This window comes from Drosophila bipectinata, chromosome 2R (genome assembly GCF_030179905.1).
Source record: "Drosophila bipectinata strain 14024-0381.07 chromosome 2R, DbipHiC1v2, whole genome shotgun sequence".
Taxonomy (NCBI): domain Eukaryota; kingdom Metazoa; phylum Arthropoda; class Insecta; order Diptera; family Drosophilidae; genus Drosophila; species Drosophila bipectinata.
This window is the reverse complement of record NC_091737.1, coordinates 12,270,265-12,293,826: the sequence shown is the minus strand read 5'-3', so window position 1 is coordinate 12,293,826 and position 23,562 is coordinate 12,270,265. Positions and strand designations below refer to the sequence as shown.

The window sequence follows — 23,562 nt, the reverse complement described above, 5'->3', positions numbered from 1 at the left end:
AAGTCACCTCCCAGAGATTCGCAGATCTATGTGGCATTGGTCTCGGGTTACCCGGCAGGGCGCCGTCTGTCTTTCCGAGGAGGGTACTCCTGGCTGTGTTATTTTTTTGTCGGGTCTCTGGCCTGGCCTAGAGCAAATGTCAGTCGTAGGGCATAATAAAAACGTCATGTCCTTGTCCTGCCTGTGTGGCAAACAGGATCGGTCCCTGGTCGCATTCCCGGTTCTCGGCCGGTGGCTCAAGGTGCCAAGTGCGGCCAGCTGGGTTTTTTCCCCCCGCCCACTTTTATTGTCTGCCATTTTTGCCAGCCAACATTATTTCAGTTTTCAGTTGTCTGTTTTCAGTTTTCAGTGCCTTTTGTTTTATTGTTTTTCGCGCGTCATTATTCTGACTTTAACATTTTGTTTGTTTGTTTTCCATTGCCCCCGAGCAGGGACTAGAGATCCTTGTCTAAGTCATCCTGGCCAACTGTCAGTGTTTTCGGGCCAGGACTTAATTAAGGCTTCAGGTGTAAAGTGCCCATAAAAAACCGAACCACAAACACAGACACAGAACTTGGACAGCCGAGCGCCATGAAAATTATTATGCGAACCCCCAGATCGCAACTCTTTTTTTTTTGCGTATCTTCCTGGGAATTTTTGCAAATTGATTCTCTGGAAAAATAAACCTGTAATAAGCCACTACGAAGGTGGCCATAATCCTGCTCTGCTTTTGTGTATTTTATGGCTAAATGTTTGTAATATTTGCGATGGGAACGTTGGCCAATTGATCCATTAATGTGATTGGAAAACAATCCAATTGTTGCCGATTCATATTTCCATTGAAGCCAGAAGTCTTAAACATTATAACTTGATTCTTATTATGAATTGAATTCATGTTTTGTTTACTATTTTATTTTTGATGCATTAAGATTAAGAACAAAGCCTCAAGAACTTGTAGGGATTGGCCTTCTTGGTTCTTTCCAATCTTTTGGGTTCAAGCCAAATTGGATAACCTTTTTTTGGCTTAATGGCGCTTCCTAATCTTCTCAACCAAGTCTTTAGGTCAACGTCCTAAGACCCTTTTCTCCTTTAGTCTTAATTTTGTTTTATGTGCCAAAATGCTGGATAAATTCGCGGCAAGACGGCCCTTTAATAAGAAGATAGCCAAACCCTTTAAGGCTCCGGAAGATAACTCTATTAAAGGCTTCGGGCTGCAACTGTGTGGTCTAGACTTTAAGCCAAGTTCATGGTTACGTCAGAAGGCAAACGATGTGCCAATTGAATGGCAATTTACCCAGACCCCGGTTCTCTGTAAATTACCTGAACTACAAGACTTAGTTGGCAAGGTGTCGGCAGGCACGCATTGTCATCAAACAGATACTTGAATTAGCCGGTATTTTAGGGGACTATGGGGGCTTAGGGGGTCTTCAATTTGGTTTTTTGTTTTTTTTTTTTTGGGCGGCTTGCGTGCAACTGGGAACAAGCCAAAGACACGCAACCCGCCTCCTGCCATTAACAACTGCCCAAAATACACAGGTATTTTATGATTAAAAGCTCCATTTGCATGCCCAAATAAAAAAAGTGAATCAGGGTTGGGGTTTCTGTTTCTGTTCTTTTTTTCGAGGTTCGAGTTTGAGTCATGCAAAGTGAGCCACCATCATCATAAGCTCATTAAACGGTAGTGAGACTCGATTCGATACCAAAGACTGAAGGACCCCGATGGATTTGCATATCTGCACGCGATGTCCTCCGCTCCTTTCCCTGTCAATTTCCCCCTGGTTTTACGTAATTGGAAAGTGGCAGTCCGGCTGGAAAAGAATTCTAAAGGAAAGGAAGGTGCCAGTCTGGCCAAAGGGAATTGATTTATTTGGCTCGGCACAAGCCAACTGACAAATGAATGCATTTCCGTTCTGCCGCAATGATCAACCGACAGTCCACTTGGATTTGGCCACAATTTTATTTATTTGTATCTTTGTATCCCGACCTCAAAGCTTGCGACATTTCCTGCCCAATGACACGGAAACTTTTAGTTTTTCGAGGAAATATTGGCTTGAGACGCGAGATGCTTAAAATAAATTAGAGTAAATCAATTGAAGAGACACTGAAGATTATCGATTGTGCTGAGCTGATTTATATATATCCAAAAATAAAGTGTATTTGAATTTAAAGGGGTTCAGAATCCTAAGAAGCAATACGGGATCATCCAGTAGAAACCCTTAACAGATGCTTCACTCTCATTACACAACCCAAGAGATACTATATCTCACCACTCATCCAAAAACAGGGTTAACTCCTCCAAATCAACAAAAACTACAAAAAAAGGAAAAAGCGGAAGGGCCCTGCTGATATAAATGATGATAAATGCAGTGTGGGGGAATTAAGTTCAATTTAAAGGGTATTTAGGGATCAGCCACACATCGGGCGACAGCAGATCGCTCCAGCCTCGTCGTCCATCTATCGTACGATCGATCTCTGCGGCGGACCAACACACCAAAAAGGTACATTCTTTTCGGGGAGTGACGAAAGATCTTGTCCATTAGGTTGTCTGCAGGCAGTTAATAGCTGCACCACCACCAAAAAACAAAAAAAAAATACAGAAAAAGAATTAAAAAACGAGCAGGCCAACAACGGTGGCTCAAAAAGAATCCATATTGAGATTGATATGTTTGCCAGGGTCCACAGACGACCGGCGATGGGCGATCGGTGATCGGTGATCATAATGCCGTGATTATAGTTTTGTGGTTTTTAATATTCATGTCGATCACTAGCTAGCTCTTTTCGGCTCTGGCTAAGCGTTATTTGTTTGATGAATTTATAGCCACAAAGATCGGAGATCGTCGTTCGGCGGCGTTTTGTTTTATCCACGGCATTTCTTTAATGGTTTTTCGTTTCTGGATTTGGAATTGGGTATTATGGTATAAGGGTATTGGGGTATTAGGAATCGAGCTCGTAAAATGCACAATTTAACGGTGAGCGGGTTTTTGTGGAGTGTGCTATAGTTATGAGTTTGAGTTGGGTCTGCTGACGATTATCTCACCGATAATCAGACATGGAGTGGGTCATGTGGTGGGTTTTATTGATTAGAACATGATTCGGTTGCATTTCCTGATAATTAATAACTCAAAAATACTAAAGAATGAAGGGCTATATGATACCCGGTACTACTACTATTCAACGCCCATAGATGGTATTCCCACGCTATACAAATTCCAAGAACTTTTGATTTCTAGGCGGTTGACTAGCCCCTTTTTTTTGGCCTTGTGGAGATTTCAAGTGCGTAATTGCTGACAGGCCAGCTCCTTGCTGCCAACTGGCAGATCAAACGATCCAATCGCTCAATACCAATATCGAAGCCAAAAAGGAAAAAAAATTTCGGTTAGAAAGAAAGCCAGCTTTGAAGACGAGCCGAACGGGGCATTGTTATTCAAATTGAAGGGGGGAGACACTTGAGAAGACAACAAAATAGAAGAGGAAAATAGAAAAACTACTGGGACAAGGAAAACTACATCAAATTGGCGCTTAAATATTTTCTGACCAACTGTGGGAAACAATAATATTGAAACAGACATACATAGACTGGGCCAGGAACGAAAGCGTATTTTACTTCAACTGTAAACTTGGCTCGAAATGGAATGGAATGGCCACTTGAGTTTTGAAGCGTTAAGTGGAAATCAATGCAGTCCCTCTCTTTCACACTCCCCACTCCCCGTCTCTTTCTAAATTTTCCAAAAAATAAAAAAAAAACAAGAAAGATCGAGTGAAGCAATTGACCAAAAACTGTCGAACTGACGATCGGCAAGCGGTACACTTGTTCGGCTTTGTTGTTGACCATGTTTTCTTAACCGTTTGAGCCCCTTTTTTCTTCTCGTCGTTTTCGACAAAGTCGCGCGGTAGGTAAAAGAATATCATATCGAATCTGTTTGGGAATTTTTCAACATCAACATTTTCTAAAGCCACGACTTGGTCGACTCGACGGCTTCGGCGTCGGCGTCTCTTGGAAATTTTGTTTGTGTGCTGGCTGGTCAACGGAAATGCATTTATTTGCTGACGTCTTGGCCCGGACTGAAGGGGTGTTAGCCGTCTCTATCGGCGACCATCGCCCTGTCTCTGTCGCTGGGCGTTAATTGATGAATCTGCGCGATCGGACAACGTTCGGTGCCGGTTCAATATTCTATATACTATAGCCCCCATCCCGGATTCCATGTGCTATTTCTTGGAATCTCTTTCGGGCCATGATTTCCTTTCTGACCCATGATTCCCAGCCAAAGTCAAACTTTCTGTCTTTTCCTTCGTTTTCCCTTTTGGGTGTTCATGTTAAACACATCTATTTATATTTTAATGATGTTTGTAATGATGGTGCTAAATATTTCCCACATTATTAGCACCTCTTCGTCTGGGTCTCGGATGTCTACGTTTTTTTTCTCCATTTTTTTTTTGGGCTCAGGGACAGGCGGCAAAGTCATTGAGGGATTTTCTTTGGGAATACCATACCAACCGGGGTGTTCATGTATGTGATCAAATCACAAACAAATAGGAAGGTTAGGTATGTAGACGATTAAGTTTTTGTGGCCAGTGATGGGTAGGAAAAAGGATTAACAAATTTGTTTAAGCCAGATTTTGGTAGTCAAACAGGGAGAGTTACCGAAAGATGAATGGCTAGAAGGGTGAATGGTTTTTCGGCCAAATATTTGGCAGTTCTGGACTTCTTGAAACCATCTTGTTATATGAATTACAGCCGGCTTCTTCAAAAGTGTCTCTGATTGATCGCTGGCGCTGCTGCCCCCTCAACGATGCTGAACAATGCTAAACATTTTTAATGAACTACAAGGTAAACACGAAACAGAACTTCCAAGTGCCAAGAATGGGTCCCAGAGGCTGGCCCCTTAAGACTGGGTCTGGAATTCATTTGATCAAGAAATTAACGGTTTCGTTACTTGTTACATGCATCCCGAGGGGTAAGGGTTAGGCGTTGATTGGGCAACGCCCCGAACATATAGCCATGGTTATAACCCCATAGACAAAGTATCTGAGTATAGGGGGAGCCAGAAGCGATTGCGTTCTTAAATTTATGACCGCACATGATGAGCTATAAAATGTTTTATGGCCCTGGACCCTAGGACCCTGCATTGCCAGTCCTAGAACCAACCCGATTCGGAATCCAAATCCGTATAAACATAAATCCGTATCCGTGCCACAAGCCACCTCAACAATTTTCGCCTTCTGTTGGTCCGAAATTAAATCGTGTGATTTATTGACATGTGGGCCCGCTTCTGTTTTGGGAAAATGGGAAAATGTTGTGGTTTCGTGTGGTTTTTCTCGGGGTGGTGAAAGTTCCACCTTTACCCGCCCTTTCTCCTCGCAATTGATTGAGATGTCAAGATTCATTAGCCTTCATCCCCTACATTATATGTATATGTTTTCCAGCTAACCAGAAATATGGCTGGCTGACCATATTATCCGCCACAAATCCGCCAGCGGAAATTCCCAGCTAAACAAGTGGGATAAACCCAGAAATCCGAAAAACAGCAGCTTTGGTTAAACAGGGAACTGGGAGGGATCTGTGGGATAATCCTCGACTACCTGAGCTTAGTCATGCAAATGAATGAAGTTCTTCAGGGTCGAGGCCGAGGCTAGAGAGGGCGTGAAAATTGACAAAGGAACTTTCGCACATTAGTCCTTAAGTGGTCTTAGAGACCTAGTCCCAGAGACCAGCTGGAAATTTTCACGCGCACTCGCAACAAAACAAAAAAATCATTTTTGCACCTGTTGTTGCTGCATTTTCCAGCATTTTTCTAGCATTTTCTCTATGATTTTCCTTGCTTCTTGTGAACCCATTGTCCTTTAGCTTCCCCTATTATCCTGCTGTGTGAGGCTGTAAGGTTGTGTAGCTCGTGCTGGTCCTTGCCCATTATATTGTTTTTTTTTTTGTGTCTTTCTTTTGGTCTTCAACCAGCAGCTGCAGCGGCTCTAATTGGCCATGGTCAGATGGTTGTTGTTGTTTCCACTAAAGTAAGACGAGTGAAAGTTGACCCAAAGCGTAGCAAATTTTTATGTTTTTCTTCTGAGAGTGCGGCTGTTTTTGCAATAAATTACGTATTTTATGTGTGGCTTGAAAACTGACCAAAAAAGCCCTAGAATATCTTTTCCCTAAAAAAGTATCTTTAACATCCGTATTGTTGCAGCATCTCAAGTGTGTTTCGTCATGAATTTCAATGACAGTTGCCACCTCACTATTATTAATAACTTTTTTACAATTGTAGCATTTTTTCTTTTGGTCAAGTCAAGAGGTGGTATGCCCCATCTTCCCCATGCCAAGCTATTGTCATGGAAATTAAAGCAAACAAACGGCGGCAACAAACTACTGTAAATAGTTGAAATATTTTTGTTTTCATGGATATACAATATCGTATCGTAGTATTGTTTTGTGAAAGGTATATAGAAAGTGGAGGAGTTGGAAATTGTAAATTAGATGGCAATGTGAAGGCGTTTCCTGCAGACGTGTCAATAAACAAAAAACATATACTGGTGGTGGGGGGCACTTGAGGTGTTAGGGGCACGAGGGGGTTAAGTAGTAAATTTATTGGAATACTTACGTATCTGTGAAGTGTCTGTCACTGAGACTGTTCCTTCCGCAGCTAGGTGTATGGCTTTGTCTTGTGCACACAGTGACATTATTACGTAATCTTCTACTGTACATAATGCACCTGAAATCACCACCTAGAAAGTAACAAACAAAAAAAGAGTTCAAGGACTTGGAATTATAACAGATATCTTAGTGATAGTTAATCTAAAAAAGGATAGAGAATATTTTATTGTATATATCTAGTTTTCTCTCACTCATGTATGAGGCAAACCTTATCGCAGTGCTATCTACTAAGGGGGCCATCAATAATTGTATCTAACAGATACTAACGTGAAAATATCAAAACCTAAATTGCATACCAATGTTTACACGTTGTCACTACAAATACTTTGATATCCAGAGCACAGTGCAAACAAAAGAACAAAAGTATTTCATGTTGTTTGTTTGCCATCTCGGAGTGCCACAGCCCCGGGTCTGCCCTTTGGGAAGCGTATGTCGGTAGCCTTTAGCCCCCAAACCCTTCGATGTGTCGGTATGTTGGGTAATTTATCATGTTTGATTAGTTGTCTTTTTGATATTTTATTACATTCATTAATAATCGCGCCTTTGATTTAATGAACTTATTGGTTTCGCCAGGCAGGCGGCACTCGTTTCTAGTGGCCACCCTTTTGTTATTGTGCCAGGTCAGGTTGTAAATCAGTTTGGACCCAGATATTCTTGTGATATATAAGCGGTTAACACCTTACAGAGGAAGGACTTTGATAATGCGATTTCTGGAATGCCCAATTACGAGTGGTTGGCAAATTTGCAAGATTTATTTCCAGATTTACGATATAGACTTAAGGGCTATCTGTCCAGGAAATTGTAAAAAGATGGACTTGGCACTATCTGGGGGACCGCAGACCCCTCTTACGGATATCTGAATGAATGAGAGAGTTACAACCAGTCCCCTCTTTCACACACACATGCCACACCTTATCTCCATTCATAATTTCATCAACCTAGAAAAAAAACCAAACACTTTTGTGTGGGGCCTTGCTACGCTTTATTTATTAGAACTCTGTCGATAATTACAAAATAATGCATTTGGTTGCCTCCCAGCCCACTTCACTTTACCCGGTCCACCGTCGCCCATCCCCCTTGAGCTTGCCACCCACAAGGCATTACACGGAAAGAAATTGTAAACTTATTGAGGTAATAGGGAGCCAAGAGTATTGTTGAATTTCTCCGAGTGGAGGGCTTGCTGGGAAAATCATGCAACCACAATTGGTTACGGGGGATCGAAACGAGGTTACCCCTGGGCATAAATTCGAGGCGAGGAAGTGCTCGATAGCATTACAAAGCGTGCGCCTTGATAAGATTTCGAAGCTACCAACTTGGAGGGCTTTTTCTTGGTGGCAGGTTTCTTTCGGGTGTGAGTCGAGCATTGAGGAAGTATTTGGCCTGTAAGTTCTTTGTAACTTGGCTAATTTGCCGCTTGATAGTCTTGATAGTTGATTGAGGCTGCAACTTGTCTTAAGGAGGCTTTTGATAAAATAGGTTTTTTTTTTATAGATTTGGAGGGTATTGCCATTCGAGTGGTTCGACTTGGCGCTGTAAATTTTCGAGGGTTCTGCGTAGAACGCCACGGCGCCAATCAATCGAAGAGTCAAGTGGGATAATGGTGATTATAAAAAAGGTAGTTGGATAATTAAACCAAACCACACCACACCACACACATCAATAAAAGGTTCACCTTCAATGGGTCAAAGCCCATAATACTCACAATAAAAAACAGCAGTCTCTCTAACTGATTCGACATTCATTCGGCGATTAATGTACATAATTTTAACCCATTTACTGCCAGAAGAGAGCAGTAAACTAAAGCTTTAGAGGCGTCGTTTGTTGCAGTGTAGCTGTTGCTGTTGCACTTGTTGTTGTTGTAGTTTGGTGATAAAGTGGCGGTTAATTGATTTGGATGACATTGGTAAGTTGTAATCCCCTTGTAATCGCCTCACTTGACCGATAATTTTGACACCGCCACATTTTCCATTTAATAAATGGAAGAGGTCGTTGAATATTTTTTTTTTGCAATATTCTCAGGAATGATGTTTTTTTTTTATGTTCACACAAACACACACGCGATGTACTTCCGCAACTCAATAACAAAATAATAATATTCGATAATAAACCTTTAATGCGACCTGCTCGGTGGCACGTTTCAAGTCGAGTCGGTGCTGCCAGGCTAATTCGTGGATTTTTATTTTATGTTTTCGGTAATACGATACGTAACACCAAAAGTCGCGTAATGCTTAGCTAAAAGACGTAAGGCTTAAATCGAAAAAATCGGGCGCGAGACGTTGAACGTCTTTGCAGGGCGATTGAATTATCGAGACTAAACCGAAGCGAAACGTGCAACACCAACGCAAGAGCAACAAGCAACATCAGCAGCAGCAACCAGCAACACAACACGTCTGTTGCAGCACCAACACCAATACGCCATGGACATTTTCACAAATTTTTCTAAAGTTATTCCAAAAAGATTTTAATGATAAATTTTTATTTAAATTATTTATTTGCATTGCATTAATTTGATAAGAATTTAATTTTCAAATTTGGCCCATTTTCCCGCTGTCTGCTAAGTCTGCTAATTTTTAATGTTTTCTCTGTTAAATTTTAATTTTTTTTCAAGGAAAATGTTGAGAAAAAATGTTGCAGCAACACGGTCTGTTAACTAACAGCTTTTGTCAATCGAAGCAGTGCGAAAATGTTAACATACATTATTACAGTAGACTGCTTGATGTTTATAATTGAGTTTTAACTAATAAAGTTTACAAATTAATTTTTAAATGTTTATGATGTACTTTAAATTGAAGAAAAATTATTTTCATAAAGAAAATTGATTTATGTTTCTAATAAAATAAAAACAAATTGCCTGGTTTATTTTTCAGGGGGCACCTTGTTTACCTCAATTCCTTATTAATTTCCTGCACCAACATCCTATAATTATTTAATTATGTCATTTAATTAGTTTGCTTGACTAACAAGAAAGACTAATTAATCGGACCAACTAAGCTTAGGTGTTGAATCTATTCAATACTTCAGTTCATTAGTTTACCAGCCACTCAAGATGTCGTTACTTAATTTCTTAAAAATATTCCTTTTTCTAAAAGTGGTTTCCACAAATCCTCAAGAACTTCCAAGTCAACTGTCTTTGGAGCTTAAATATAGGACTCATATATACTTTGGCTATTCAATTGAGAGCTTTGATCAATTTGATTTAAAGAGTGAACATCCAAAACTACTGGTCCACAAAAACATCAGCGAAGAGTTTCAAATCTTTCACGATGAGCCTGTGATTATTATAACAATTCTGGAGCCTGATTTGGACTATAATCTGGAAATCGTAGAAGTGCTCAGATCCTATCTAAAGGATAGGCAATATAATGATATCCTACTTATAGACAAAAGTGAAAAAAGTGACAAGAGTTACATGGAGATTTTCAAAACCTATTGGAAGGCAGGTTTCCCTCACGTGTTGATTTCTGATTTTCAAGAACAACTTTGGTCTCTACAACCTTATCCTTATTTTGAAGTTAGAAAAACCAACTTAAAAGAGTATTTGGTAAACCGAGATAAAGTAAACTTGAATGGTTATCCTTTACGAGTTTTGGTGACCAACGATCCTCCGCACTGTTTTGTGGATGAACAGGAGCTGCCACACTCCCCGAATCGCTACAAAGGCAGCATCATCACAATCTTCAAGATATTCGCCGATAAACTTAATGCCAGCTTTCAGGCAGTGCCCTTTCCAGGACTAAGACGGTACTTTACCGCCGAATGCGTGGACATAGTTGCCAAAGACGAAGCCGAGGCCTGTGGCAGCATCTTCATAAGGACCTACAAGTATGCCACCAGTCAGCCAGTTCGCCTGAACCGCGTGGCCATAATGGCTCCCTTCGGCAATCCCATCGACAAGTTTTACTACTTCTTCCGACCCTTCGACTTCTATGTGTGGCTGGGCACTGGCCTCATAGTAGTCTACATATCGGTGATGGGTTCTTTGCTCCACCGTTGGCACTTTGGCAACTGGGATGTGGGTCAGTACCTCCTGCTGGCGGTGGAGACCCTGCTGTCCCGGGGACTGACCCTTCCCCAGTGTTCCAGCGGCTCGAAACTGATGCTGTTTCTTCTACTCTTCGCCATAGGCTTTGTTTTATCGAATTTGTATGTGGCTTTGCTCTCCATGATGCTGACCACCAAGTTGTACCAAAGACCCATTGAAAATATAGCCGATCTGAAGGCAGCCAACGTGAGTATCCTCCTGCAGCAGCACAACCTCCGACCCAATTCCATCTACGGAAGCTCGGAGGAGCTCAGGGAAAGGTTCCTCCTGGTGGAGGAGTCCCTGCACAAAGAGAAGAGAGATGGCTTGGATCCCAGTTACGCCTACGTGGACTCCGAGGACCGCATGGACTTTTATTTGTACCAACAGAAGTTCTTGCGCCGTCGAAGAATGAAGAAACTACCTAATCCTGTGGGCCACACCTGGGCCGTCCAAGTCATTAAACAGAATTGGGTTTTGGAGAAATACTATAATGAGCACATACAACGATTATTCGAGACTGGTCTGCAAAATAAATTAGTGGACGATGTCCACGAGTTGGCCATTAGAGCCGGCTTCCTCCATTTCTTTCCCACTCAGACGCAAACTATTGAACCGCTGCGACTGGAGGACATTGTGATGGCCGCCATGGTACTGGGCTGTGGACACGCCCTCGCTGGGATCTGCTTCCTGGGCGAACTGCTCCTCTAATGGGCTCAATCCGGAGAATGGCAATAGTTCCGGAACTGGTCATAAAAACGCTCAACACCCAAGCAATAAAGCCGGAACCACCCCTAAGTGTATCACAATTTAAAGCGATTAGGGTCACAATAAAGCAACAGAACAAGGACCCGCATGCGACATCCGTTCAGGCCTCTGGAAAGGACCAGGACACTTGGAAAAATGTGTGTCCATCTTTTTGTTTTTAATGTAATTCCCTTATAAAGATTATTTCAAAAATTTGTCACTTATTTTTGAAGATTTTTTTTCCAAGTGGATTAGAAGTGTGTCATGTGGGTGGTGCTGTCCTGATCCGCCTCTGATTCGGAAGTTGCCAAAAATGCAAGTAGTTGATTGAACATTGATTGACAATGCCTAGGACAGGATGTGGCACACAACACAAGAAAAAAAGGGGGGCGCGGTCCAGTGGCAATCGATTGACGGACATGGACGTGCCACTGCCACCGCTCCCAGTGTGTTTCTTTTGTTCGACAAGACAATGGCGATTTGTGCACCGTGAGCAGTCCGCCTGCCACGTCCTTTTCCCTCCATGTGCTGCCCCGCGTCCTTGTAATCCCCCCCGATAATGGGCCATTGTCACCGCCGATTCAGTGAGAAGCCTGATTTTTGATGCCACTGACAAGCCACTTGGCCGGATGGTTGATTGCTGACGCACTTTGGCAAAAACGCAGCAAAAGGGGATTGATTGACTGGCGATTGGATTGGATTGGCCCACTGCGGGGGCACTTAGGGCTCATTAAAGTCGGCTTAAATTAGGTGCGATGGATGGTATTGGACTTTGAAAATAACCATCCTCTAAGTAGAGTCCAAGAATTGATTCTGACACTAAGACTATTACCAGTTCAAGTGGATTACGATGTGAAACATTTGTTATACCATCTGGCCATCGGGGAGCTGTTGATTAAAATTAAAGCCCAATGACATTACAGTCTCGCCGACAAAACAGTTGAAGGCAAATTTCAGCACTCGACAGATAATTACACTTTTCAAGTTTGAAGGGAAAATAACAGGGACCTTAAGTGGGATTTAGTGTGATTGTCACCCCTTCAATCAACCCATATCTGCAGGTCCAAAGTGCAAGAATTCTTTACCCTTAGCAGTGTACATATTTTGTCAATCCGATTTCACCAGGTCTGTGAGTCAGATGGCAAGCTCCCCCTGCCATAAAATAGTAAACAATTAGCTTTTTACTTTTTGGCCAACTTATCATAGCTGTTGCCAACTGCCAACATCGCACAGCAGCAAACTCTTACCACATTCGAGGTTTCGGGAAAGTATTTGGCATAAAGTATATAGTCACGAGCCATATAAGATTGGCGATTCTGTTGCTATCGCTGTGACGTCACAAGGAATGTGCTCCGAAGATTGGCAACGATTAGATTCGGTTACAAACAACTCGAAATATGTTAAGTTGTCAAGTGATAGCCGAGGGCTGTTCATTAGCGAAATAAAAGTTGCTAGACTTGTCATCGAGATTGCACAGTTGCTGAATTTTGCACCTACTACATAGAGTACTAAATGGGACAAATAATCGTAATGTTTGGGACTCAGAACCTCTTGAAATACGTTATGTGTTGAAATGGAAATTACCTGGAAAATTCTGAATGGGATTGTTTGTTTTTAGGACAGTAAGATGGTATTTTAGAGATTTCAGCAACGTGTTTTGATTATCACCAAGTTCGAGTGCAAAACGTGATCAGAAATGAGTAGCCGTACTCGCTACTAACCTCTGGCGAGGTCAGGTTTTTGACCAAAAACATATCGCTAACTCAAATCAATCTTTATTTTAGGTTTTCTTCGCAGGGCTCTTGGCCAATCAAGTGGATACCGCAAAAAGTTAATTAATTTTTTCCTTTCGCACTGCCACTGCCCATTTGCCGTCAACGGCAGCCGAAAAAACGCTCATCAAACTAATTGGCCAGCGTGGGTGGTCTTCTTGGCCAACTACTTGGCTTTGGCTTTAGCTTTGGTTTTGGCCTGGCACGGCTTGGCTTTAATTGCATGCGCCAGCCGCCTCGGCGAGAACCTGCCAAAGACAGGCATTTAAAAAGACGCTGCTTATTGTCTGCCTAATGGCCGAGAGTGAGCCAAGCTGTTGTTTTGGCCAAAAACCAAGGCCTGTCCAAAAACAATTTTTTTTTTTTACCATTTACCGTTTGGCATTTTTGACATTCAGGCTGTTTAATAAACTTAACAATTTAATTTGCCATTTTGGTTAGTTTTTGGGGAGATATTGTTGGTAGTATCATAGGGGTTAGATACTCTTAAGGGAAGGGGTTTTAATAACCTTTTGTCTGATTATAAATTAATTATGGTTGGCAATTTACCAATAACTAATATTAACATTTAAGGAATTTCTTTAATCTCCATAGCCAATGATTTTTATTGGAGCGTAAATAATTATTTTTAATTAAATTACTGCATTTTTTTCATACTACCCGTTTACGAAAAACGAACAAAAAATGGATATTTTGTTTAGATTATAGTGTTGACAGCCCCATGTGGTGGTTAAACGGGTTGGCAACTCTGCTTCTGGCCCCACTTGAACTTTGTGGCCAACTGCTGACCAGCTCCCTAATCGCCGCCTCTCCCTCGCTCGCTCGCACACGAAGCGCCGTTATTTGCTGTCAATCATAGCGGTATTTTCGACTCAATGGGTGGTAGGTGGCAGTAGGGAGGTGGCAGGCTGGGTGGTGGCAGGTTGCTGGTGGTCTTGGCGGTGCAGCACTCACTCAATCAATAACAATGACTGATTACGATTAAACTCTTGGCCCACGCGCTAGTTGGCCTATTGGCGAGCCTCCTACTTCAATTGGCCAGTTGAAAATTTCGAAAATACTTGGCCAATGAGTCATGGACAACGGAAAGCGAGAAGGAAGTGGCCGACAGTCGGAAGCGGTGAAAGTTTTGACAGAAAGTGAGGAAGAGTGATTAGGGAAAGACCCTTGATTAGGAAATAATTATAGAAAATGACTGAAAATGTTGGCCAAAAGAGTGTGACTATTTAAGCCTTGTGTGGAAATACTAAAAGAATTCTTAGATTCTCTTAAAATACTTCATAGATGACTAGACACAATTTTAAAACCGAAATGGCTTATCAGTCAATTGGGGACGCCTGGGTCACACACCGTCCTATACACCCTTCTGACCAGGATGACGTGCGAATTTGGCATTAGAGCGCCACAGCTGGACAAGATTTATGAGCCGATGGTCGAGTCGCTGGTCGGTGGAAAGCCCATAAAGATTGTCCCAAATGGCAAAATCAAAATAAATCGTAAATAAATCGGAACGAAATTCCTCGACAAAGATTCCGTGACACCGACTATATCAGATCGTCTCCAGTGGCATCCGCTTCTCCACCGCGGACTTTGCTATCGGATCGTATATTAATAATACTACTAACTAGGCGGACAGCTACCTTATCGCCACCGCTGCCCGGCTATATTCAGTTTTATTCAATTTTTTACTTTAAGGCCTGGCTAATGGGCTTTAATTGTACGGGCGTGTTTGTGTGTGTATCTTGACAGGATCTTGTGGTTTCCTTTCCCTGTTTGCCTGTTGGCACGTGTCGTTTATGGATATTGAATTATTTTTCGGAGGCCCGACCACAAGAGCCAAAGGCTTACTGAAATTTACACTTGTCGTTGTTCCCAAAAAACATGTAAACAAAAAACCGCAAAGCCAACAAAATATTTCCCTCCCCAACCATCGGGGTCTGGTCTGTTGTGTGGAAATTGTGGCCGGCGGGCGATTCGTGTTTGACAAGTAATATAAGTGATTAAAGCAAATCTAAATACTCGTACGGGGCATACATATAGGTGAGTGAATTACCCCCCAGATGGAGGGGGGGATAAGATCCGGCGGGGGTCGAATCATTTGTTAATCAAAATGCAAATGTAATCAATAGAACGGAAGTGCCTGCCTCCTGGACAGACCTGTAATTTGGTTATTGTACTAAATGTAATAACATAATGGACCAGACCGTTGAAAGGTGAAAAGGGGAGGGTCAGGCACAGTGGTTTGGTTTAATTTAAATTTATTTTAAAATTGGTTTAATTAATTAACATAAAATTAAAAAGATGAGGGATCAAATTTCTTACTAGGAACGTATTTTTCGAAGAGAGCTTCAAGCCTTAATTTGCTTTTGTTTTAATTTCATATGAATTTTCTCTCCAGTGAAGTATCCTTATCATTTCTTAAAAATATCCTTATCCTTTAAATTAATATATTTCATTTTTTATTTAAGAAAATATATATAACTTGTTCCATTGTCAGCAGGATAACAAAGTAGCCCCCCTTTTCGGCCTTACAATTCTAGCCGTAGTGCTCCCTTTCCTGCCCCAAGTTGCATGTCAAGCGGCATGAACAAGTTGCAAAAGGTCGACCCCCACCCCCTGGCTACCTGCCACCCCCTCAAACCTCAAACCTGGTAACCATCTGGTCTGCTGGCCTTTTGGCATTTCGGCTGCCATTTTCCTGCGGAAATGTGCGCCAAAATGTTTGCGTGCCTCCACCGAGTATGAGAATGTAATATGTTGGAATATTTGAAATTTAAGAAAAACAACATGTCAAGGAGGGATGGCCGGGCAGGATTAGAGAGGGGGCTGCTATGGGGAAGGGCGTTTTGGGGAGGAGACCTGGGGAAGTTGGCAAATGGCGACGGCAAATGCGTTCATTGAACTGCCAGAGCGATGCAATAAAATCAGCAAAAGAAAAAAAATATATAAAAGAAAACATACATCTAAAAGGAAAATAAATATGTGTAGGATAGCTGGCGACAGGGGGAGAAGCTAGTGGGTAGTGGGGGGTTACGGGGCCCAGGACGATCTAAGACAAACAGTGAACGGATTTATGGGGTCGCTTCGGGTCGCGTCGCCGTCGATGTCGACGTCGTCTTGTGGCAAGCAAAACGGAAGCGGAAAGACGCGCAACTGACACAAAAATGTGAGGGGAAGAGGTGGCAGGGGAACCGCAAAAAGGAAGCTGCCAACCCTTGCACTTACACTGTAAAAAAAAGTTGAATATTTTAGAAGAGTATAGAATCAAATTTTAGTTTCAAGGGAAGTTCTAAAGGCTTATATCCTACGCCTAACTAATATTTGTAGGGATAATTTTCAAAGGAAAGTAATCTAATAATCAATGGAAACTAGTTTATCCTTTTTTCTGTCAGTACCATTATCCTTTAGTGTTTTTTTTTTTGTTTGGATTGGCAAACGGAAGCGAATTATGTTGCTTTATGCGACGAAAGGGTTCAAGACACAACTTCCATCCGAGGTACTGCAGGAGGAGCTCCTGCGGCTCTGGGGTGAAACTGATATGCCAACACCGATACTGCCCAAAAAGCCGCAGATACAGATACTCAGATACTGTATAGCGTATCCGTATCGCGTGGCCCGTTTAATGTGCAGAAAATTTTCTGATATTAATAATCTGTTCGAGTATCGGATTTTGTTTCATAAAATTACTCATGGCTGGATGGGCGGGCAATCGAAAAGAAATCTGTAATTGCTACGGCTGATTGCATAAGTACCACGGGGCGTATGCTTAATTTTTTTTTTTTGGCAGATTGCTTCGGGAAATTCAGGGGGAATAGATTACCATTACTATAATCACAGATTGAATTCGTAATCTGCATTTGCTTCCTGTCATAAAACAGATTCATCGATCGACTATTTTCTATAAATGCTCGGCCGGCCGGTCGGCTGGCAGTCACTTCTTTTCGCTTCAATTCGTGACCGCGATAAGATTTATTTGGACACTTGGTTAACTTTCTTGATATAGATTTCTGAATAAAGAAAAAAGAAATTCCTTCTGCATTCGATCAGATACTTGCTATTCAACGATGATACACTAAATTCCATTGGCAAACAAATAACGCGTACTATATATAGTGGATGAACATGGGAATTTCTGGCACAAATATCACATATTTGGCGACTGAACGTGTCACCACAGATTCCTTCAAGTGAGTAGCATCAATAAATTAACTTTTTCACCCAAAAGACCCCTTTAATCGGCGACTCAATGTTGTCACTCGCACGGTTCCGAAGTGAAGTTAAAAGTGAGAGTGAACGATTTTCTTGTCATCGGCCTAAGGTCTATAAAGACCCAGGCGAATGTGAAAATCTCCGCCAGTCAGATAGTGAGGTAATCAACTCTTCCAGATACGGTCAAGGGCGAATATAGAGCACTCAATGTTAACCGAAAAATGTTCGTGTGCTATCGAATATCGAGTATCTATTAATCTGTTCCCTTAAAAATCATGAAATTATTCCCGACTTAGGCCGTAACTAATTTAGACCACTTTAAGCTGGCTAACTCCATGGCTGAATCTTATTTTTTTCTTGAAGTAGGTGTGACTGACGGCAAGCTAAAACTGAAACTGAAAACTGTGGCAAATGCCACGCCCCTATGGCAAGAGGCCAATTCGTTGCGCTTCGTTGCGCGTGGAAATTATGATTTTTGCTTTTGTGCAAATCTCATTACGCGTTTTTTGCTCTGAAAAAGGATGCCGATGTTTTAGGCGTTTAGTCTGGTCATAAATATAGGTTGCCTGCCAGTAATTTGCAACTCAACTCGGGTTTGGATGAAATTGAAAAGCCCACCATCCCGGGGGTTAAACGTGTTACGTGGCATTTTAATTAGGCTCAAAGTTTTATGGATATTTCTTTAATGGCCCGTCATAAATTCTGCCTAGAGTCTAAAGAAAAGACACCGCACCAGATATAGTTTCAGATTCAGATTCATATTCAGGGTATCCGGGGTATCCAGGGTATAAAATGCACGGCAGGCAGTCGGAAAGTGAATTTTATGCCAATCATTAAACGGAGTTGTGAAAACGAACCGCTTTGTATTTTTTCAGAAAAGGAAGGGGCTGGGGAGTAGTATCGGGGAGCTGATAACTTTATCCCGTCGGTGGGCGATCGGCGGACAACTTTGTAGCCGCCTTGGAGAGGCCTTATCGATTGCCTGATAAATGTTTCACTCAATGCGCTAGCTCCACTCCAAGGGAGTCATTCAACCCGCGACCCAGCTGCAACTTGCAACTGCAACGACAACGGTATCTGGTATCTGGTAAATACGGTTTATGGCTCCTTAAAGCTCTGCTTACTCTGGGGTATTTGAACAAGCAATTGGTATTAGTCTTGGCTATGAAATATTAAGCTTATGGGATCAATAAAATAAAACGAGTGGAGAGAAAACCTTATTGATTCATGGATTGTATATTCTTTTTAAATAAAATAATTTTTTAATTAATGCTCAACTCGTGATCAACATTTAACTCGTTGGTATTTATTTTAAATGATATTTCGGGTCTGGGTTATATTTTTGCATATCTCAGGGGCAGCACGAAGTCCCAATTGGAAGCGGAATGATTTATTTGCATATGCAACATCGAAATGCACTCACCGAATGAGCTTTTAAGTGGCCGGCCCTCCACTTTCGACTTTTTCATTTTATTTCGGCTTTTGTTGGCTTTACCCTTTAAAAATATACAGAGCTGGGAACTGTCGCCAAGTGCTCCACATTTAGTTTGTAAAGCTTATTAAGAAGCGCTTATTCCGCCTTCTGCCTCTTACTGAATGGAGTTTAATGGATTTTTAATGAGTCTGAAGCCGAGATTTTGACAGCATTTTTGTAAAGTGCCGTTTCATTATCATTTAATCCTGTTTACCTTTCAGGAAACAGAAACATAATTTATTGTGATGGGATCTCCAGATATTTAGCTCCAAATATAAAGTATACTTGAGCGAGGATTTGTGGCAAACTAACTGAAATTACAGTGAGTTGGTTCCCGTAATCCTAGACACTCCCGACTCTAGTATTTGGCCATAGAACAGTTCCAAGAATTTGAGGTCTCTAGACAGCAATTAGATAGACAAAGGCAACGCCAAACAAATCAAGTCGAATACAATAAACGGCCTGGCATTTTATCAGCTCCGAATCAGACGTAACATCAGTCTACGGGGCTCTCGAGTGTCGGGCCCTCAGATCGCTTCGGTTTACAACGCAAAAATGCTCGTACAAAGGCAGAAAAATGTGAAAAAAAGGGTTTGCTGTCTAAAAAGACATTCTTTGATCAATCGACTGGGCTGATAGCAGAAAGGAGATAGCCGGCATTCCAGTCTAGTCATGGCTAAAGCATTTGGCCAAAGTCTCTCAGGGACTTGCATAAGATTCTGATGGTTTCGGTGGTTCAGTACCAAGTTAAGGTCATTCCCCCTTAAAAAAATAGATAACGATATTTGGCACTGCAAAATGTGCGATCGAGTGGTGGTGTCGAGTGCCTGTACCACAGGGCGTATGAGCTACTTCAGCTATCAGTTTGGAATTTTAATTACTCTTTCAGAAATCAGAGTCGAAGCTGTACTTCATTAGCTAATCTTGCTGTACTAAACTGTACTGTAACTATGGGTATTACTAAGTGGGACTGACCTAAGTCAAACTGATAATGGCCTGGTGGCAGGGGGATTCCTTTTTCCCCAACTAGACACTAAAATAGCGGTGACGATCAAGGGGATTAGGGCTAATCCAAACGAAACGATTTTTAATGCCCCTTCCGACGGATGGAAATAGAATCGGTTGCCATATGCAAACTTGCTCCCAGATTTGAGAAGGTACCAAGGGTGATTTTACCTAGGATTTACCAACATTTAAGTCGTATTTTGGAATTAAAAATTCTAAAGAACTTGAGTCAGAGCAGCAGGGGTCGTGTGGCAGGAGTTGCACGCGTCGTTTTTTTATCATTTCTAGCGATATCGCACAAAAATGTTGCTTCTGTTGGTAATCCAAAATACAACAAATTATTTGACAAGCCAGCTAATTGATTTGATTCTCGTGCCATAGGATTGCGCCAACAAAAATCGACAAAATTGCGAAATGATGACAGTAATGGTACCCTGGAAACGTTATCAAAAGTATTCAAGGCCTCACCACGATTGTAAAGAGAAAGGTAATGGAAAATGCCTTCATACCTTCCTACTAATCGGTACTTTTTTTTCCATAAATATTTATATTTTCCACCACAACCTTTCTAAGGCCGGAAGGGACTTAAAGTCTATAACTTAAATCAATGTAAATTCCTTATTGCTAATCATGGTGATTTTTGTTTTTATAGGAAAGAATGTTAACGAGTTGCCCGAAGAACCCTGAGAAAAAACCAAAAATAGCACAAGCCCCTGGAAACGAAGAGTGAGACCAATGGAATTTTAATAATATTTAAGACCGGATATCAGGGGTGCCCTGGTGGGAAGAATTGCCAAAAAACTAGCCCTTGGAAACCAACAGTTGCGTAGTTTTCCATGGAAAAGAATTGTACCTTCTTCAGAGGTGGTTCTTTCTGCTTAAAGACAAATAAAAGTGAATGGCTTCGCAATGTGGAATATTCCGAGAGCCTTTTGGGGGGGCTCTTTAGACGGCAGTTGCCACACTGATAGATAAGACAAAATGCGTTTTGCAATAGCGGAAAAGCTTTTATTAGCCCCCATGAAAGACCTATTTTCTGTTTGTCTTTCAGACACACAAAAAAAAGTAGAACTTCGCCTTGCATGTTACAGGAAATAAATAAAAAACGAAGAAAACGTGTGTGTTTATAGCAGTTGTAGCCAAAACATCAGAATCATGGCAACATACAATATCGCCTGGATACCAAGACCCTATGGCTCATGGCAGAAATCTTCATCATAAAGCAGCTGCTCGGGCCGTCTCTTTCTCGGTTTATGATTCTGACTCTCTTTTCTGGCTTTGTCATCGTCTTGGCATTATTCTTTACTTGTCAACACAATCACAATCATCACAATAACAATTACAAAAAGACCGCCCGGCGCTCAACTGCCCTCGCAGTGCTCTATAAAATGGAGGAGTTGGGGGAGTGGCACCGATTGGAGGTGTCTTCTACACTGAGCGGAAGTTTGGTTTCTGATAAAAAGGGAGAGTCAGTCCCCAGTCCGGAAAAGATTCCTGCAGAGCTTTTGTAAGAAATGGTGTATAAGTGGGTCACCTGTCGTTGACACAAGCTCTGTCCCGGACAAGTTGGGGAGTTCCTCCAAACAAAGGCAAGTGAAAGTGATCGCTGACATCATAAAATAGGCAAATGAACTGATATTTAGACCCAATTAATTCGCTCTTAAGCCAAACCAAGTACTTTATACCGTTTCATAACAAATTTCCCAGCAATCTAAAGAAAAAATGCCATAAATACCAAAGTACTTACCAAATCACTCGAAACAAAAAATCTATTAATACAATTAGGGTGAATAATTATTGGCGATAGCCCCTTTTATTGAACAGAAGCCTTTGTATTTCCGTTTTTGCGATAATTCCCGGTCATAAAACTCCGTCCAAGACAAGGCTTCCGAATCGCGTTTTCGCCACCAGCAAACATAAAAGTTAAAGCCAAAACACACACCTCCATAAACCCAATCGATTATCACCTCTGATGGGCTGCCAAAAAGCCCGCTTATCTAAGTGCGCAAATAACAGGTGCTGAACCCGCTTACCCACAAAACACCCAGTAAACTATCAACACTTTTGGCCCAGTGTATCCACCACCCTGTCCGTCAGTCAATGTCGACTTTATCGTCGTTGAAGTTCCGCGGGCGCCAAAAGGCTGGAGGGCGAGAAATGGGTGTCAGATAGGACTGTCCAAAGGAGCTACCCCTCCATCCCAAACCCCCCATATCTGCCATTATAACAAATAACAATAATATGAAAAAATAATTGTGTCTTTCTGTTTGCTCTATATGTCAGTGGTTAGCGCCAGCCAGGTGGATGCCTGGACGGAGGGTCCCCAGCTAGATACCCGTGCCCACGATTCTCGGTGGTCGGTATCTTTATATTAATCAATAAGAGAAGGCCCGATAAGATTATAATGCTTCGTCTGCCTGCTCTGCTGCTATCAATGGGGCGGTGGGTGCAGTCTGATGGGTGGTGGAGTGGGTGTTGAAGTTGCCTTGAAAGGTTGATGGATTTGGGTGGGTATCCTCGAGCCACAGACAATTTGGCAGCCAAACACTGGGGAAAAATATTGAAACTACAGATTAAAACACCTGAAATAGGCCCTTCAAAAGGAATCCTCTCGGGGAAATAATCTATAATATTATTTATTTATATAGCTTTTGATAACATTCCTTGATGACAATCACAAACAATTGATAGATTCATTGTTTGTTCAGTTCTTTAAAATGTTTAGCTACTAGAAAGTACATCCCCCTTGCTGGGGGGAATAACTTCCAAAAAGCACTCCTGCTGGCCCACTGTGCCCCATCCATTTTATGTGCCACAATAATATTTACATAAAAAATAAGTACACAAACAGCCATTCGCCAGACCAATTTGTTATTCAAAATAATAGCAAGCGAAATACCTTTTGAAACATCTGCGCAGTTTATTTTAATTGGTCGGTAGACTAATGGTAATGGATCACTAAATACCAGAGGCTTATGCAACTGGCCCGGCATCTTAGGTCCCTTTTGGGTCGGTTGTCCTAGTCTCGAGTGGTGTTTGTTGGTTTTGGCCCCCTGGCAGATTCTAGCCGCCTCCGCCTCCGTTGCCTCCGAGACAAGCCCATCGGCCCATCGATAAGAGACCGAAGCACATGTCTGGCCAAGTGCGACGGCATTAAATTTATATAAGGTGTGCGATTGGCAAATTACCGGCGGTATTTATAACATTTCAAAGATATGATAGCATAGGATAGGACCAGCGCGATTGTTATTACAAATTTAGGGCACTAAACCCACGATGAAATCTCTGTTTAATTAGAATTAGTTAGAAATGGCAATACAAGGCCGAAGCTTCCCCCTTCATTGTAACGCACATTTTTTTGGGCTAAAGTCTAAATCGATTCCACAATCGAGACACATAAATCAAAATCACTGGCACTGTAAACGTGTCTTAGTTTCGCTTTTTTGTTTTCATGGAAAAAGAACTTAATTTATGACTCCGCCGTGTGGATCATATCATGTTCATATCATATCATATTATGTCCAGATAACTCAGAACTCTTGTTCACTTTTCATATTTGTAAGCGCAGGGCTGGGTCAGCATTTAAATTTTATGTCTGGAGATTGGCAGCTAGATGTCTGAATTTTGGATTTATCTGAACTCTGGCATCTACAGAGAATGGCCAAAAAATGACAGTTTTTCTATTTTTGCCGTGATGACTATATTATGA

The 23,562-nt window shown here is 41.7% G+C and overlaps 2 protein-coding genes across 4 annotated transcripts in view; one reads left to right on the top strand and one right to left on the bottom strand.

Annotated features, from left to right (window-relative positions):
- ths (thisbe) overlaps window positions 1-23,562 on the bottom strand; it is a 50,814-nt gene that overhangs the window by 13,905 nt on the left and 13,347 nt on the right. For 2 of the 3 annotated variants that reach the window (XM_043210623.2, XM_070278278.1), the window contains exon 3: window positions 6,573-6,696. In XM_043210623.2, the coding sequence (XP_043066558.1) occupies window positions 6,573-6,696 (124 nt within the window). Of the gene's footprint in view, window positions 1-6,572; window positions 6,697-8,327; window positions 8,923-23,562 lie in introns of those variants that run through there. The other variant, XM_017250830.3, reaches the window with a different exon arrangement.
- Window positions 9,672-11,357, top strand: Ir48c (Ionotropic receptor 48c). Its single transcript, XM_017252407.2, has one exon. The coding sequence runs from the start codon at window positions 9,672-9,674 to the stop codon at window positions 11,355-11,357; it is 1,686 nt and encodes a 561-aa protein (XP_017107896.2).

What these genes read in the sequence shown, in the direction of transcription:
- Ir48c (XM_017252407.2), top strand. Translation starts at nt 9,672, where the DNA reads ATGTCGTTACTTAATTTCTTAAAAATATTCCTTTTTCTAAAAGTGGTT.